This window comes from Dendrobates tinctorius, unplaced genomic scaffold (genome assembly GCF_039654945.1).
Source record: "Dendrobates tinctorius isolate UK_male_01 unplaced genomic scaffold, ASM3965494v1 ptg000108l, whole genome shotgun sequence".
NCBI lineage: Eukaryota > Metazoa > Chordata > Amphibia > Anura > Dendrobatidae > Dendrobates > Dendrobates tinctorius.
In genome coordinates, this window is record NW_027361776.1 from 7,345,654 (window position 1) to 7,362,210 (window position 16,557).

Below are 16,557 nucleotides of genomic sequence, written 5' to 3' on the forward strand. Positions count from 1 at the left end.
ACATGCATGCAACATACATACAACATATATACTACATGCATACTACATATATACTATATATACTACATGTAACATACATACTACATATATACTACATGCTACATACATGCAACATACATACTACATACATGCTACATACATACTACATACATAATACATATATACTACATACATGCAACATACATACAACATATATACTACATGCATGCAACATGCATACTACATACATACTATATATACTACATGTAACATACATACTACATATATACTACATGCTACATACATGCAACATACACACTACATGCTACATACATGCAACATACATACTACATACATGCTACATACTACATACAAGCTACATACATACTACATATATACCACATGCATGCAACATGCATACTACATATATACTGCATATATAATACAGGCATGCAACATACATATATACTACATACAATACATACATATAGACATACAGTACATATAACATAGAGTACATACATTTCCCACGCAGCAATGGCATAAAGTGGGACTAGGGACTTTTTTTTTTTTTAAAGTGGTGGAGGAATACAGTGCGGAAGGATACCTACCTTCCGTCATTGTATTCCTGGAGCTGGTAGAGAATGGTAGCATCAGCTGATGCTGCTGTTCTCCACACAAGATGGACGTAGGATCCTCGTGGACTTCTGCGGATCGGGGTAAGTATATTGGTGTTTTTTATTTTGATATTTATTCCTCAAGGGGACAACGGCTTCGGGGATCAAAGTGACAAGTGACGGTGAGTATGTACTCTATGTTATATGTACTGTATGTCTATATGTATGTATTGTATGTAGTATATATGTATGTTGCATGCATGTAGTATATATGCAGTATATATGTAGTATGCATGTTGCATGCATGTGGTATATATGTAGTATGTATGTAGCATGTATGTAGTATGTAGCATGTATGTAGTATGTATGTTGCATGTATGTAGCATGTAGTGTGTATGTATGTAGCATGCATGTAGTATGTATGTTGCATGTATGTAGCATGTAGTGTGTATGTTGCCTTTATGTAGCATGTAGTATATATGTAGTATGTATGTTACATGTAGTATATATAGTATGTATGTAGTATGCATGTTGCATGCATGTAGTATATATGTTGTATGTATGTTGCATGCATGTAGTATATATGTATTATGTATGTAGTATGTATGTAGCATGTATGTAGTATGTATGTTGCATGTATGTAGCATGTAGTATATATGTAGTATGTATGTTACATGTAGTATATATAGTATATATGTAGTATGCATGTAGTATATATGTTGCATGTATGTTGCATGCATGTAGTATATATGTATTATGTATGTAGTATGTAGCATGTATGTAGTATGTAGCATGTATGTAGCATGTAGTATATATGTAGTATGTATGTTACATGTAGTATATATAGTATATATGTAGTATGCATGTTGTATGCATGTAGTATATATGTTGTATGTATGTTGCATGCATGTAGTATATATGTATTATGTATGTAGTATGTATGTAGCATGTATGTAGTATGTAGCATGTATGTAGCATGCATGTAGTATGTAGCATGTATGTAGTATGCATGTTGCATGTAGTATGTATGTTACATGTAGTATATATGTAGTATGCATGTTGTATGTATGTAGCATGTATGTAGCATGTAAAATTTTTTTTTTTTACATTCAACACATTAGCCGGATGATGGGACTACTACTGTCCCATCATTGGCTAATGTGTCAATCACTGTCATGGTAGCAGGCATCGTCCGATGGGACTTGTAGTCCCATCGGACGATGCCTGCACAGACCCCCGAAGCCTGCACAGACCACCGGCAGGCCGGCACAGCCCCCCGGCAGGCCGGCACAGACCACCGGAGCCTGCACAGCTCCCTGGCAGGCCGGCACAGCTCCCCGGCAGGCCGGCACAGACCCCCGGAGCCTTCACAGACCACCGGCAGGCTGGCACAGCCCCCCCGGCAGGCCGGCACAGACCCCCGGAGCCTGCACAGACCACCGGCAGGCCGGCACAGCCCCCCGGCAGGCCTGCACAGACCACCGGAGCCTGCACAGACCACCGGCAGGCCTGCACAGACCACCGGAGCCTGCACAGACCCCCCGGCAGGCCGGCACAGCCCCCCGAAAGGCCCGTACAGACCCCAGAGAGGCTGTACAAGGCAAAAATAGGGTTTTTCTTATTCCGATACCGGAAGTCCCATAGACTTGAATGGGACTTCCGGTATCGGAATCGGCGATACCCGATATTTTTTTTAGATCGGCCGATACCATCCGATACGATACTTTTAAGTATCGGACGGTATCGCTCAACACTAGTGACTAATTCTCTATGTCATAGTAAGTATAATAGTGTAATAGAAAGGAAGTTAATTAGCCCAAAAAAGACACTGCATTCAAAGATCCACTAATACAGGCAAAAATCTATGATGGTAAATAATGAGGTCATAATAATTACACATGCTGTCATAACTCCTCATGTGCCCACCCCGAATGTGTCAGCTTTCACCTGATGTTAGAGAAACCCGATAAAGAAGGCAGAACTCACACATCTATTTTACTCAATTCTATACTGCAAAACTATTGGGAAGTGAGGCTGATATAAATAGAGTATCATAAATGGGAGCTGCATTTAACATTTTAAAAGTCTCTCAAAATGTCTCACATGGGAAAGCAAAAGTCTAAAGTTATGGTGACATCCTTTCAGCCATTCCTACCTCTATAAAATCAGTTTTTGCTTCTACTGTGATTTTATAGCAATAAATAGAATGTCTAGCCATTCAGCCCCTGACATATTATGAAAAGTGACCTGTAGACTGGAGGGTCGCTTCAATATACAACAATACAGATTACTTAGTTTGGCCAATTCATCTGTGAAAGTGTTTTGATGGCAGATTTCTAGCTGCTATAAGCTGCACAATGCTATTCAGTTGAAATAATCATGTGAAAAAAGCCTGTGCTGTAAATCAGCAGAGATCTATATATTTATGGTATTATATCCAGCATTACGGTAAATTTTGAGAGAATATAGGCTATTTCCATGCTCAAAAATGTAATGTCAACGCAGTCTCTAGGGGGTGCAGATGGAGTCATCCGAAGATTTATTGCACCAAACAGTGGGTTAAAAATACCTTTGACCTTGCCCTCAAATTTCTAAAAGAATATGGAAAAACATGCTTGATTTGAAATCCTAAGGGTATGTTCCCAAGGGCAGAAACCGGCAGCGTTTTGGACGCAGCACATGTCCGCTCTGTTCAAAGCGCTGCCAGCCTTTGAATGCAGGTGTGTTCATTGAACTGTGTGGAATCACCGCTTCCCATTACATTGTACAGGTGACTTTATCTCACGGAGACTGAGCGTCTTTGCAAGATAATTAGACTTTGCTGCGGTCAGAAAAGAAATGTCGCATGTACGTGTACGCAGGGAAGCCGGAGGCGTCCCTGCATGCATAGTGGAGATGTGATTTCATGAAATTCCATCCACTATGATGTAACATCTGGCCACTGAGGGTTGGACGCTGCGGATGTACAACCAAAGGTATTTCAGTAGGTGCATTTTCGTTTTTTGCTCCCCTTCTTCCCAGAGTCATAACTTTTTATTTTTCAGTCAAAATGGCTATGTGAGGGCTTGTTTTTTGCGGGACAAGTTGTAATTTTGAACAACACTATTTATTTTAACATATGTAATTGAAAACGGAAAAAAAATTCCAAGTGTGGTGAAATTGCAAAAAAAAGTGCAATTCCACATTTTTTTTAACCATGTTCACTAAATGCAAAAACTGACCTGCCAATATCATTCTCCAGGTCATTACAAGTACATAGGTGCCAAACACATCTGGATTCTTTTTTATTTAAGTGGGGGAAAAATAATAAAAAATTTGGTAAAGAAAAATGGCGCCATTTTCCAAGATGTTTAGCATTTCCATTTTTCATGATCTGGGGCTGGGTGAGGGCTTATTTTTGGGCACTGAGCTGACATTTTTACTGATACCATTTTGGTGGAGATACAATCTTTTAGTCGCTCATTATTGCATTTTATTGCAACCAAAAAAACATAATTCAAACATTTTTAATTTTTTTCTCGTTACACCGTTTAGCGATCAGGTCAATTATATTTTATATTGATAGATCAGGCAATTTTGAATGCGGCAATACCAAATAAGCATATACTTGAGTTTTTTATTGTTTTATTTTGAATGGGGTGAAAGGGGGATGATTTGAACTATTTTTTAAAATATTTGTAAAAACTTTTTTTTTACTTTTTGCATGTTTCAATAGTCTCCATGGGAGACAAGAAGCTTTAGTACTTCAATCGCCTTTGCTACACACAGGAGATGATTTAGATCGCCTGTGTGGAGCAGAAATGCTCACTTGCTATGAAGGCCGAACATGGGTCATAGCAATCCGACAATGACAAAAATAGAGGTCTGCATTCAGACCTCTGGTTGTAATGCTGACCCATCAATGACCCGCGATCATGTGGCAGGGTCACTGATGGATTAGCAACTTGATCATGATTCCACCCCCGCCTCTTGTGGGCACATGTCAGCTGTATAGATCAGCTGTCATGTGCCCGGAAAGGTACTATTATGCCTGATGTCGGAAAGGGGTTAAACCTATATATTACTAGTATAAACCATGCTCAGTAGCACTAAATTTATGCTCATTAACTTTTCTTTTATTTCTCATCTAATGTATGGTCTTCTAAGACAACAACTTCTCTACATATGCCTAAGTAGTTCCCAATCAAAACCTACATCTAATGTATGGTCTTTTAAGACAACAACTTCTCTCCATATGCCTAAGTAGTTCCCAATCAAAACCTACATCCATGAGTCAGAATAGAAAGTCCTCTCTAGGAGATGCTCCTATGGGGGACCTAAGTCATTTTTGTATTACATGGATAGCCATAAATGGCTGATACGTAGTGCTACATTTCTTCTGGAAAAATTTCTGTATTGCCGCTGGACCTCTTGACAAAATTAGCTGTTTGCTAGAAGTGCAGTAAAAACAGAACAAAGCTCATGCCAAGATGCCATGTTGCACATGCTGGTAGCTAAGTGGAGCAATGTACTGCAGGATGGTTCCGTATATAAAGGTTGACAGGAGTGGTATACTGCATGATGGAGCTATACATATATAGAGGAAGATGAGTGTAATGTCATACAGCAAGATAGGGTTGGTTATAGGGGGCTGAGATGTGTGATGTATAGCAGGATGAGGCAGTGTAAAGGGGTTGCAAGATGCGATGTACTACATGATGAGACTATATATAGGGGGCTTAGAAAAGTGATATACAGCAAGATGGGGTTGTATATAGAGGTAGAAAATAGTAATATACTGAAAGATGGGGCTGTATATACTGTACAGTGTTTTGAAAAAGTATTCCTACCCTGTGAACTTTTCCACATTTTTTCCCATTACATGCCAAAAACTTAAATGTATTTTTAGGGAGTTTATGTGATATAATTACACAAAATAGTAAGTATTAATGAAATGTAAAGGAAATAATATATAGTTTTCTAAATATTTTAAAAATATAAATTGGAAAATTGTGACATGTATTTGTATTCAGCACACTGTAGTCTGGTACGTATGTACTGCAGGATGTGAACTCATTTTTGTGATTTTTCCAAGTTTAAACTATATTTTCTTGCTATCCTCACACAAGCATGGATATTAGTATTAGTAAAATTTAATTAAATTAGTAAAATATGTGAAAGTAAACAATGTCTGACCTTTTCAAAGCTCTACAAATGTGTGGAACTAAACAACGGCCTAACAATCTCATTGTGCTTGCAATGTGTTAAGTACACAATGTTCTACCAATTCACCTTCCTCCTGCTGTTTTTACATTTGCAATTGTGTATTTTTTTTATGAAATCTGGTGACCTTAATTCATGACTGACCTTCATAGATCAATCCAGCTTTTTTTTCAGAATAGTCAATATTTTTCAGACGAAAAACTTTTTCCCTTAAATGATTTGATCAAATGGCCCATTTTTTCAAAACTGTTTTCTGGTTTCAAATATGTCTTGCATTGGTGGCCTAACTCCTTGTATTGTTCATGCTTGCAAGGTGGAAACTAAGCTGATTTTTGGAATCCTGAAAAATGCAGCAAAAACTCAGCAAGAAAAGCAGGAAAACCTGCATTTTGCCTGCAGCTATTTTAATGCCAAGAGATCAAGTTTTGGCTGCAGAAAAAATGCAGCAAAAAGCAACGTGATCTTACAATAATAATAAATACAGTTCCTTTACAGCCTAGGAGCCTAAGACTTATGATAAGAACAAACAAGAAAAGAAACCTTAAATTGTACCTTATTCTAGGAGGCACACTGTACCTGGTTTCCAGTGGAACATTGCTGTTGAGTACCCAACTGTCTTGAAGCTGAACTGATTCTGGAGTTGTGGCCATATCATTCGGAGCTGGTGCTGGTGCATGAATCTGATTTCTGCGGTTGGTCAGGGAGTTCTTATTTAGAGAGTTGGCAGAAGAATGGTGGTGGGAAAGAGTGTGATTGTGAGGAGGAGGAAGAGGAGGCCGAAGAGTTGACTGGCTATGATGATTTGTTGGGCCTGGAACAATGGAAAAAAAAATGTATTACTATTTGAGTTTCACTTTCTCAATTTTCATGTAAAGGAAAACATGAGACATTTGCTAAATGCATTTGAAAGGTTATAACAAACTAAGATTATCATAGGTTAAACTGTTGTACCAGACTATCAAACAGCATATAGAATGAAAACAAATTTGTGCATACATTGTCAGCATAACATGAACATAGCAGGTTTCCTGCAGTCCACATAAAAAGTCAGTTCCGTCAGTTCCTGTAGTTCACATGCCAAAAGTCAGTTCTGTCAGTTCCTGTAGGCCATATGCCTAGATCAGTTCAGTCAGTTCTTGTAGTCCATATGCCAAAAGTCAGCTCAGTTAGTTCCTGTAGTCCGTATGCCAAAAGTAAGTTCAGTCAGTTCCTGTACTCCATAGGCAAAAAGTCAGTTCAGTCAGTTCCTGTAGTCCGTAGGCCAAAAGTCAGCTCAGTCAGTTCCTGTAGTCCGTATGCCAAAAGTCTGTTCAGTCAGTTCCTGTATTTTGTATGCCGAAAGTCAGTTCAGTCTGTTCCTGTAGTCCATAGGCCAAAAGTCAGTTCAGTCAGTTCCTGTAGTCCTTATGTCAAAAGTTAGTTCAGTCAGTTCCTGTAGTTCGTATACCAAAAGACAGTTCAGTCAGTTCCTGTAGTCCGTATGCCAAAAGTCATTTCAGTAAGTTCCTGTAGTCAGTATGCCAAAATTCAGTTCCTGTAGTCCGTATGCAAAAGTCAGTTCAGTCAGTTCCTGTAGTCAGTATGCCAAAAGTCAGTTCAGTCTGTTCCTGTAGTCCGTAGGCCAAAAATCAGTTCATTTAATTCCTGTAGTCCGTAAGCCAAAAGTCAGTTCAATCAGTTCCTGTAGTCCGTATGCCAAAATTAAGTTCAGTCTGTGCCTGTAGTCTATAGGCCAAAAGTCAGTTCCTGTAGTCCATATGCCAAAAGTCAGTTCAGTCAGTTCCTGTAGTCCATTGGCCAAAAGTCAGTTCAATCAGTTCCTGTAGTCTGTAGGCCAAAAGTAAGTTCAGTCTGTTCCTGTAGTACGCATGCCAAAAGTCAGTTCCTGTAGTCCCTATGCCAAAAGTCAGTTCAGTCTGTTCCTGTAGTCCATATGCCAAAAGTCAGTTCAGTCAGTTCCTGTAGTCCATAGGTCAAAAGTCAGTTCAGTCAGTTCCTGTAGTCCGTATGCCAAAAGTCTGTTCAGTCAGTTACTGTAGTCCCTATGCCAAAAGTCAGTTCAGTCTGTTCCTGTAGTCCATATGCCAAATGTCAGTTCAGTCAGTTCCTGTAGTCCATAGGCCAAAAGTCAGTTCAGTCAGTTCCTGTAGTCCGTATGCCAAAAGTCAGTTCCTGTAGTCCGTAGGCCGAAAGTAAGTTCAGTCAATTCCTGTAGTCCGTATGGCCAAATGTCAGTTCAATCTGTTCCTGTAGTCCTTAAGCCAAAAGTCAGTTCAATCAGTTCCTGGTCCGTAGACCAAAAGTCAGTTCCTGTAGTCCGAATGTCGAAAGTCAGTTCAGTCTGTTCCTGTAGTCCATGTACCAAAAGTAAGTTCAGTCAATTCCTGTAGTCCGTATGACAAAAGTCAGTTCAGTCTGCTCCTATAGTCTATATGCCAAAAGTCAGTTCTGTCCAGTGTTTATGGTCTGGCAAGTTTTGCATTTTCTTATTCAGTGGAGGGTGACCACTGGCATGATCTGCTCTGCACCAGTGATCAATGGTAAAGCTTAAAAAGTTCTTGGGATTAATAGTTTTCTGGCCACTAATACCGGCAGGTTATGAAATGGTATGATGTGAAAACATAGATTTTTTTAACTTGTGAACTGATCCAATATATGGGGAAATATAGTTCAGACCTACTGAATATCGTTGAATACATATTTACATATTTTACAATCTGTTTTTATGAATGATATTAAATTATCTGTACATAAAATATATATGCAAAACAGTTTTATACACTTCTTTATCAGCCCAACTTTTTGGCCAACATCTATAATAATACTTGGATTCCCAAACTAAATACTCGGAGACTAAACAGTCATTTATTAACTTATAAATAAGTGCATGGATCTAGATAAACACTATACAGCTTTATAAGCGGCCATTGCAAGCAATTGGACTTTGAACATTAAGCATGTTGTAGACTGAGAAATAATAAGATATACTAAGTAATAAAGTACTAAAATAAATATAATTACAGTTAAGGAGAGGCCAAAAGGAAATTCTGGGAAGGAAGCCAGTGATGATAAAGGTCTTATAAGTCACACTGATACACAGTTGAGTAACTACCATTTCAACCCAGCAGCCACTTAATATCAATTCACTGGAAACTTACTTGAATAATATAGAACATATAAATTACTTATCTGAAGAAGGAGCAATATTGCTATTGACCATTTAACATCTATGATTTATATTTCGGGATTTCCTTTTGTATGCGCTTACATACAAATCAGTCAACCTGGGTCATATTTAGTGAATTCAACACCTCAGACAAAGCTTATCATTATGTTATAAATAATGTTACATGATATTACTGGAAGCCAGAACCCTGCAGACTTCCAGTTTTATAAGAATAATCCTGATTTAGCAAAACAGCAACAATCCAGATTTACCCTCAAAACAGTCTTTTGTTAATATTTCCCCTGCCTCAAATATAATATACCAGGCATTGTTTGGTTAAATTAATCTGCAGCAAAACAGTAGTTAAGCTTTTTTTTCACCTAGGGCAAAGCTTCAATTTGCTTCCCATTAGTTCTGTGTTTAAATACTGTGGCCACGAAAAAGTGGCTTGTTGCTAACCCCGGCAATTCAGCCCCTATGTCATCCCCTCATAGTTACCCCTAAGCCGACAGGAGCAATCAATAATAAATACAAATCTTTAGTCACATGGATATAGCATAAAATCTTCTTTACTGAATATTGAGTAAAAACATGGATAACTGCTTGAAACGACTAAGCTCTGTTCCTCATTTTATGATGTTTCTCTGTTATAACATGTTTTTACTTAATAATCAATATAGAAGATTTTATTCGCTATCCATATGGCTGGACTAAAGATGCATTTGTGGATTTTCACTGGAATGCTGTAAATGAACATGGTCCATGCCTTGGATTAAGCCTAACTACACCCGGTGAGCTGGTCCACTTTTTGCTTTTTGAATAATTATAACTAAACTCAGAAAACATACATAGCTGAACTGGAGCGGGTGCAGAGAAGAGCGACCAAGGTAATTAGGGAACTGGGGGGTCTGCATTACCAAGATAGGTTATTACACTTGCGGTTATTTAGTTTGGAAAATTGAAGGCTTAGGGGTGATCTTATTACAATGTATAAATATATGCGGGGACAGTACAAAGACCTTTCTAATGATCTTTTTACTCTTAGACCTGTGACGGGGACAAGGGGGCATCCTCTACGTCTGGAGGAAAGAAGGTTTAAGCATACTCACAGATGCGGATTCTTTACTGTAAGAGCAGTGAGACTATGAAACTCTCTGCCATATGATGTTGTAATGAGTGATTCCCTACTAAAATTTAAGAAGGGACTGGATGCCTTTCTTGAAAAGTATAATATTACAGGGTATATACTGTACACTAGTTTCCTTAATACTGTGTTGATCCAGGGAGCTAGTCTGATTGCCGTATGTGGAGTCGGGAAGGAATTTTATTCCCCAATGTGAAGCTTACTGATTGCCACTTGGGTTTTTCTTGCCTTCCTCTGGATCAACATGTTATGGCAAGTTAGGACAGGATATGGGTTGAACTAGAGGCACTTAAAGTCTTCCTTCAACCTTAATAACTATGTTACTATGTTACTATGTAAAATGATTAAAGAGGACCCTTTGACATTTTTTTCATGTTGAACTAGAGACATGATGAACTAAATTGTTGCAGAGAGGAAATCAACTTTTTTTTTTAACAATTTTGCATATCCATTAGGGAGATATGATCAATCAAAGTATTTGAAATCTAATGAGCAAAATGTCTCTTCAGAGAGGAGGAGAACTAGAACTCTAGTGCTACCTATTGGAAGAAGCAATCCTAAAAGACAATGTCGACACTTTAACGAGCCTTATCACAGGACTTAGGATAAAATCCAAACCAGAATCTCAATTTGCAGACACTGTGTTTTGTGGTACTGCCCCTCGCAAGTGGTTTGGCTTTTATCCTAAGTCATGTGACAAGGCTCGTTAAAGGGTCGACATTGACTTTAAGGATTGCTACTTCCACTGGATGGCACTAGAGTTTTAGTCTTCTTCCTCTCTGAAGAGACAATTTTCACATTTCCCAGAGGAGCATTGCGGCTTTAAGTCTCCTCATCTCGGCATGCTTAGCATGTCAATCTCCGCAAGGAGAAACTATACTTCTTGGAAATCTAATGAGTTCACTTTTGTTACATCCAAGTAGGTGTTGTCAGAGTTTTCACTGGAGCGAGCACTTCTTCTTCCTGTATGGTGCAGAACAATCATATATAGGCAGCAACACAGCAGGAAAAGAACATATCCTCACCATAGCTTACAGTAGGTTTCTCTACGTGTGAGATATATGACAGACAGTCCTGATCTCCTGGTCTAACCTCATGTATGATTAGAAAGTTCTAGAGTATAGTACATAAGACTAACACCATTCACATATTTTCCCTGTAGAGGGTGGAGCAGCAATACTGAGTTTAGCTATGTCACATTACAAATCCTTCTCTCAGCTTTCCTTATCTCCTTGCATGGTCACCTCTGCTATAATACTCCTCCCCAACTCTGCCTGTCAAGAGATTGGCAGTAGTCACACTTGCTGTATGGCTTTTATACTCAACTTGTAATCATTCTGCAGGGAGATCAGAGCAGAGTGTCATTATATGTCTCACACAGGAGTAGACCAGAACAGACTTCTCCTGTGTGAGATGTAATGCCTGGACTCACTATGGATCTCTATGAAGCTGTAAATTTTAATCAGGAGACCAAGCATTGGGGCAGGTATTCCAGTCAAACATGGACATGTGAATCTGATTAAAGACTGATGTTTTTTGTGATAGTTAATTGGCATCATGTGAAATTAACCCATGTGTGATTGGGAATTTAGATTGCGATTGTGTGCACTGCAGAATATGTTGGTGCCATTTAAGGAAAGATAACAAAAATAAATAACAAAATCAAAGTTCATGCTAATTAAGTTTGGTTTTCCTGAAGCATTCATATCTGGTCAGTTTCTGTTGGCATCCATCACATGAAATGAATTTCACACAAAGCCATCTGCAGTTTGATTTCTACAGTCAATGACTTTAATGACATAAAGAGCACAGAAAACTTCCCAGAACGCACTGCAAAAGCCCCAAGCGGTAAATGGGTAAATAATACAAAAGTGGAATTTATGAGAACAGTAAGGCTATAAACCAAAAATCATACCATAGGTCCCAATATGTGACGTACTCTGTACCAGGCATCTTTGTGTAATAACATGTCCCCGGAGCCAGGCCGACATCCCTGCATTTGCCGATGATTAGGACATTCTAATACTTAATGTGCAGAACGTTTGCGAAATCAGATTACATTTTTTACCAGTTCTCACATTTTGTGCGCAGCTCGCAGCTAACATGTTTCTCTTGATGAGAAAACAATGCAAATTAAGTATTGTATTATGAAATATCGCATCGAGTGCTTCAAAAAAATGATGCAGCCTTTGTAAGTGACTCACTTGACTATCCTCATATTTCAGGGCCTTCTGTTATTTTGTGTCATGTTGAGAACATATTACATTTTGGTACAGTTTCTTGGCAGACATTTTTGCATGTATATAGAATTTACAGTTTATGAAGGATGGCCTAGCTTCTGTAACTTCTAATGGATTCTATGGATGATTGTACTTTAAAGATCTGGAAACATGAGCTATGATTACACAACAGGCATCACTAGATCATGTGCTAAATGACCTGATTTTCCTACAAGAGGAATTCCTTAACAATACCTTCCAGTGCATTAGATTAGGGATGTTGGTGGTAATATAAATTGTATGGGGTTTTTTGCCTGCAAGTTATAGATGTACCAAGTGTTAAAGGGAATCAATCAACAGGCTTTTGTAATTTAATCTGTGAGTGGCATGATGTAGGGGCTGAGAGTCTGATTCCAGCAATGTGTCACTTATTAGGGTGTGTCTTGCTGTTTCAATAAAATAAGGGTTTTATCAGCAAGAGATTATCATTACAGGACTATACATGTCTCTTGCCTCCTTGTCAGCTGCTCTTTGTAACCACATTCCCCCACTAATTAGCAGCTTTCTGCCAATATACAGTGTGCACAGAAAGCTACCAATCAGTGGTGTGGAGGCAGAAAAGAAAACAGTGATTGTATCAAAATTACAGCATGTGACACATCACTGGAATCCGGGTCTCTGCCTCTACATCATACTGTTCTCAGAATACATAGGAAAAACCTGGTGACAAATTCCCTTTAATTTGACACTTAATATTTTACATGCCATTATGCAGCAAATTCTAAAAGCTATGAACCCTTATTTTAACTACCTAAATTTTATGCTAAAAACAAAACGGTTTGGCAATAGGGTGCTATTATTTTGACTGTTTAGCTCCCTCAGCCTTTATGCATTTTAGTAAAAAGCAAACTGCAGAACGAGTTACCAGAATGAGGATTCACTGTGAAATAATTAGATAATCTGCCATGTAAAGTGATGCATATACCCTGACAAACAACTCAATTTTTTCATGAAGCCTTATTGTTTTAGCCAAAATTACATGCATATGTGTATATCATTAAATGTAACTGCTTCAATGGATTGCATGGTGCTAAGGGTCAAGTTAAGGTTTCCACATCATAGATTGTAATGTAAGTGTGATGATGTTTACTACGACTGTGGAGTCAGTACACATGAGCCTTCTATGAATGAAAACATGAATGAGGCCTAAGGAAAGACCAACTGTATGCATTATTTACCGACTTTTCATCTGTTCATTTAAGTATTCAGTACGTATTTAGGTTATTGTTGTTTCATGAGTTTGTTGCTTGTCTGCTTTAGCCCAACTATTTTCATTTTTTCATCCTTCCCTCTGCACTTCTTGGCACAGCTAATAATGTGGCTTGGATAGTGTCATATTCCTGTGACTTTTCCCTTACTGTTTCTTCCCCAGTGCCTGGCCTATATACCTGTCTTTTCCTCCACCTTATCATAGTGATTTACATTTTTGACCCAGGATTTAGTGATCTTTGAACAGTGGTTTTCCCATTATTGTCGATTTGGGCGACCATTGGTTTTTACTACATTATCATTGCCATTTCACTTGGAAGTGTATTCCTTTTGTATCACTCAGCCCATTCTGTCTATTTGCTCTATAATATCACTTCTCCTATCTCAGCACATAATATAATGTCACTATTGATGCTGTATCCCTTCTATCTTTTTTGGCTTCAATGATATGACTTTATGTACGAGTTTGTGGTGAGCCTATATCCAGCAATGAAGTACATTTAATAGAAATATGTCATTACTGTTAGATTTCCATCTGGTAATTATTCGGGTAATTGTACATGTTTTAGGCCTAACAAATACTTTTGGTCAGATGTTCAGTTAAATTAGTTCTATGTAGAACAACTTGACCTTTTTGTGTTATTTCCAAGACCTTTATCAAGAAGAAGGAGCATAAGAAATTTTATTTTCTATATTAGAAGAGATTTATTCCAATAGAAAATCATTTGTATGGTGGGAAATACTGTACCCCTGCAATGTCACAACTACTAATAATAAACAAAATGTTTATATAATTCATGCAAAATCAACCAAAACAGCAGATTGCCACCAGAGGGACCTGATCATTACTTATTTAGCGCTGTTCTTTAGTTTTAGCACATACAGTTCAGAGCTACAGTCACAATTCTACTGAATTAATCTCAATTTGCCTAGTTGCATTCTAGGAACTGTTTCAATTGACAACCAAAATATAATAGCTATAGTGCACTTTAAAGCACGATCTGCAACCTGTGCAGAGATAATTGTGCAGCGGTGGAGGTAAAGGATTGGTCTACAAATCCATTGGTTGCTTCTGTTTAGTTTCCCCTTAGTTTAAGACCAGGTGTTACCTTTAATTGAAATTGTGCCTATGGTGATAATGACATGAATGCTGAAAAGTGAGCGGTATAAAACGTGAACTTAAATGAATAGCATGTCCTGGTTTATTTTACTATTATTTAATACCAAGCATATTTGTGAAAATCTATAAAATGTTCAGATTGTATTTTATGGCAGTATTATGATGTCTGAAATCAGCACAAAAGCACATGTGGAGCATGTTCACGAGATGAGAGGATTATTAAACACAGCTTTTAGCAGATTTTTTCACTTTTTGCATATTTTTAGCAGGAAGGCTGAAAGCAATCATTGGTGATATAAATATATGATCATTGCAGCCAATAAAAGGTTGGCATGTTCTTCATCACTCAATGCTGCATGATGACTACTTGGATCATTTGGAATTTAGAAAGGTTTGATGTGTATGAAAATTATTAGGAGCAAAACTGTTAAGTGAGTAGGTGGGAGTTCCCTTCACATTAGTGGGATATTGAACATCTGGTGAAAAAAGCCAATGCTACTGATATATGCGTGGGCACACATAAATGTTAACAGTTTGATGCCAATCAGGATGCTTTACAAGCAGACCTCTTGCTACTTATTGCCAGCAGGAATCTGATGCTAAGAAAGCTAGTACATTGGAAATTGAGGATTAAATTGAAGCTTAGTTATTTAAGCAAGGTATGGAAGTTTGAGAAATGTTGCATTTTCTTGTTGTTGAACTTTTTATTTACATCTTTAAAGTGGTATGATGCACATAATTTCAGCAAAAATTGGTTTAGCAATATTGCGCTTTTCAAAAACCAATTAAACCATTTATTGATTTGCAAAATTATGACTTTGTTTTCTACCAGTGGCATTATATACCATACTTATTATCAAAGTAACTGCTCCTTAATTAGTGTGTGTCAGCAATACTCTACATTAAAAATATCTTTTCACTTTACCAGTAAGATCATTTTTCTTCCTCCCTTAGGATTCTTAAAACACTGAGGTCTATAAAGACATAATTTGAGGAGTTTGTGTACAGGAACTTAAGTGGCCTGCACACAATCCTGACCAAACCTCATTGAACATTTTTTAGAATTTTTCAAGCTAGATATTCTCGTCCAATACTATTATTGATCTAAGAAATGCTTTTTCAGATAAATGTACACAAATGCCCACATATACATTTCAAAACCTTATGAAAGCCTCCCCGGAGGAGTGGTGGCTGTTAAAGATTCAAAAAGAGCCCAAAAGTAATATTAAAGAAAACTTGTCATTTTCTAAAAAAAAAATCAGTTGAGTCACTACTAGTAAAAAGCCCTAAGCTCATCTGCTTCTGCTGCTCTGATCTGCTCGCTCCATAACAAAGATAGCCACATTTGTGTCTTTGGAGAGCACTATGAGAAATCTCAGCCTGCAGTCCTATTGGGCATGTCTTCTCTGGGGACGTGTGATTTTACACCACCTTCCCACATGCTGCCAATCAATGCTTGGCAGCTGATCTAGCAGTCTATAAGTCTCAGATGCTGCTGAGCTGTGATTAGCAGCATGTGGGAAGGGTAAATGTGCAAGTCCCAGAGAACTCTCTGCAGAAATGCTCAGCTGGGCTGCAAAGTAGAGATTTCACATAGTGCTCTCCAAAAGCAAGAAATGTGAATATCACTGCAAAGGAGTGACGAAGCGCAAAATGGAACACAGCATCAGAATCAGGGGAGTTCAGGGATTTGTAATAAGCATTTAACTCAATTTTTTGAGCAAGTGACAGGTCCTTTCTAATGTCAATAGATTGGGAATAAGATGCTCAACTTGTACTTTTAGCTGTGATAGTCAGATGTCCACAAACTTTTGGCCATAAAGTGTATGTATTATTCTTTA

General features: G+C 38.0%; 1 protein-coding gene across 3 annotated transcripts in view; it reads right to left on the minus strand.

Moving 5' to 3' along the window:
- Positions 1-16,557, minus strand: part of TENM2 (teneurin transmembrane protein 2) — a 6,300,157-nt gene that overhangs the window by 2,290,796 nt on the left and 3,992,804 nt on the right. For 2 of the 3 annotated variants that reach the window (XM_073589484.1, XM_073589485.1), the window contains one exon: positions 6,351-6,609. In XM_073589484.1, the coding sequence (XP_073445585.1) occupies positions 6,351-6,609 (259 nt within the window). The remainder of the gene's footprint in view (positions 1-6,350; positions 6,610-16,557) is intronic. The other variant, XM_073589482.1, reaches the window with a different exon arrangement.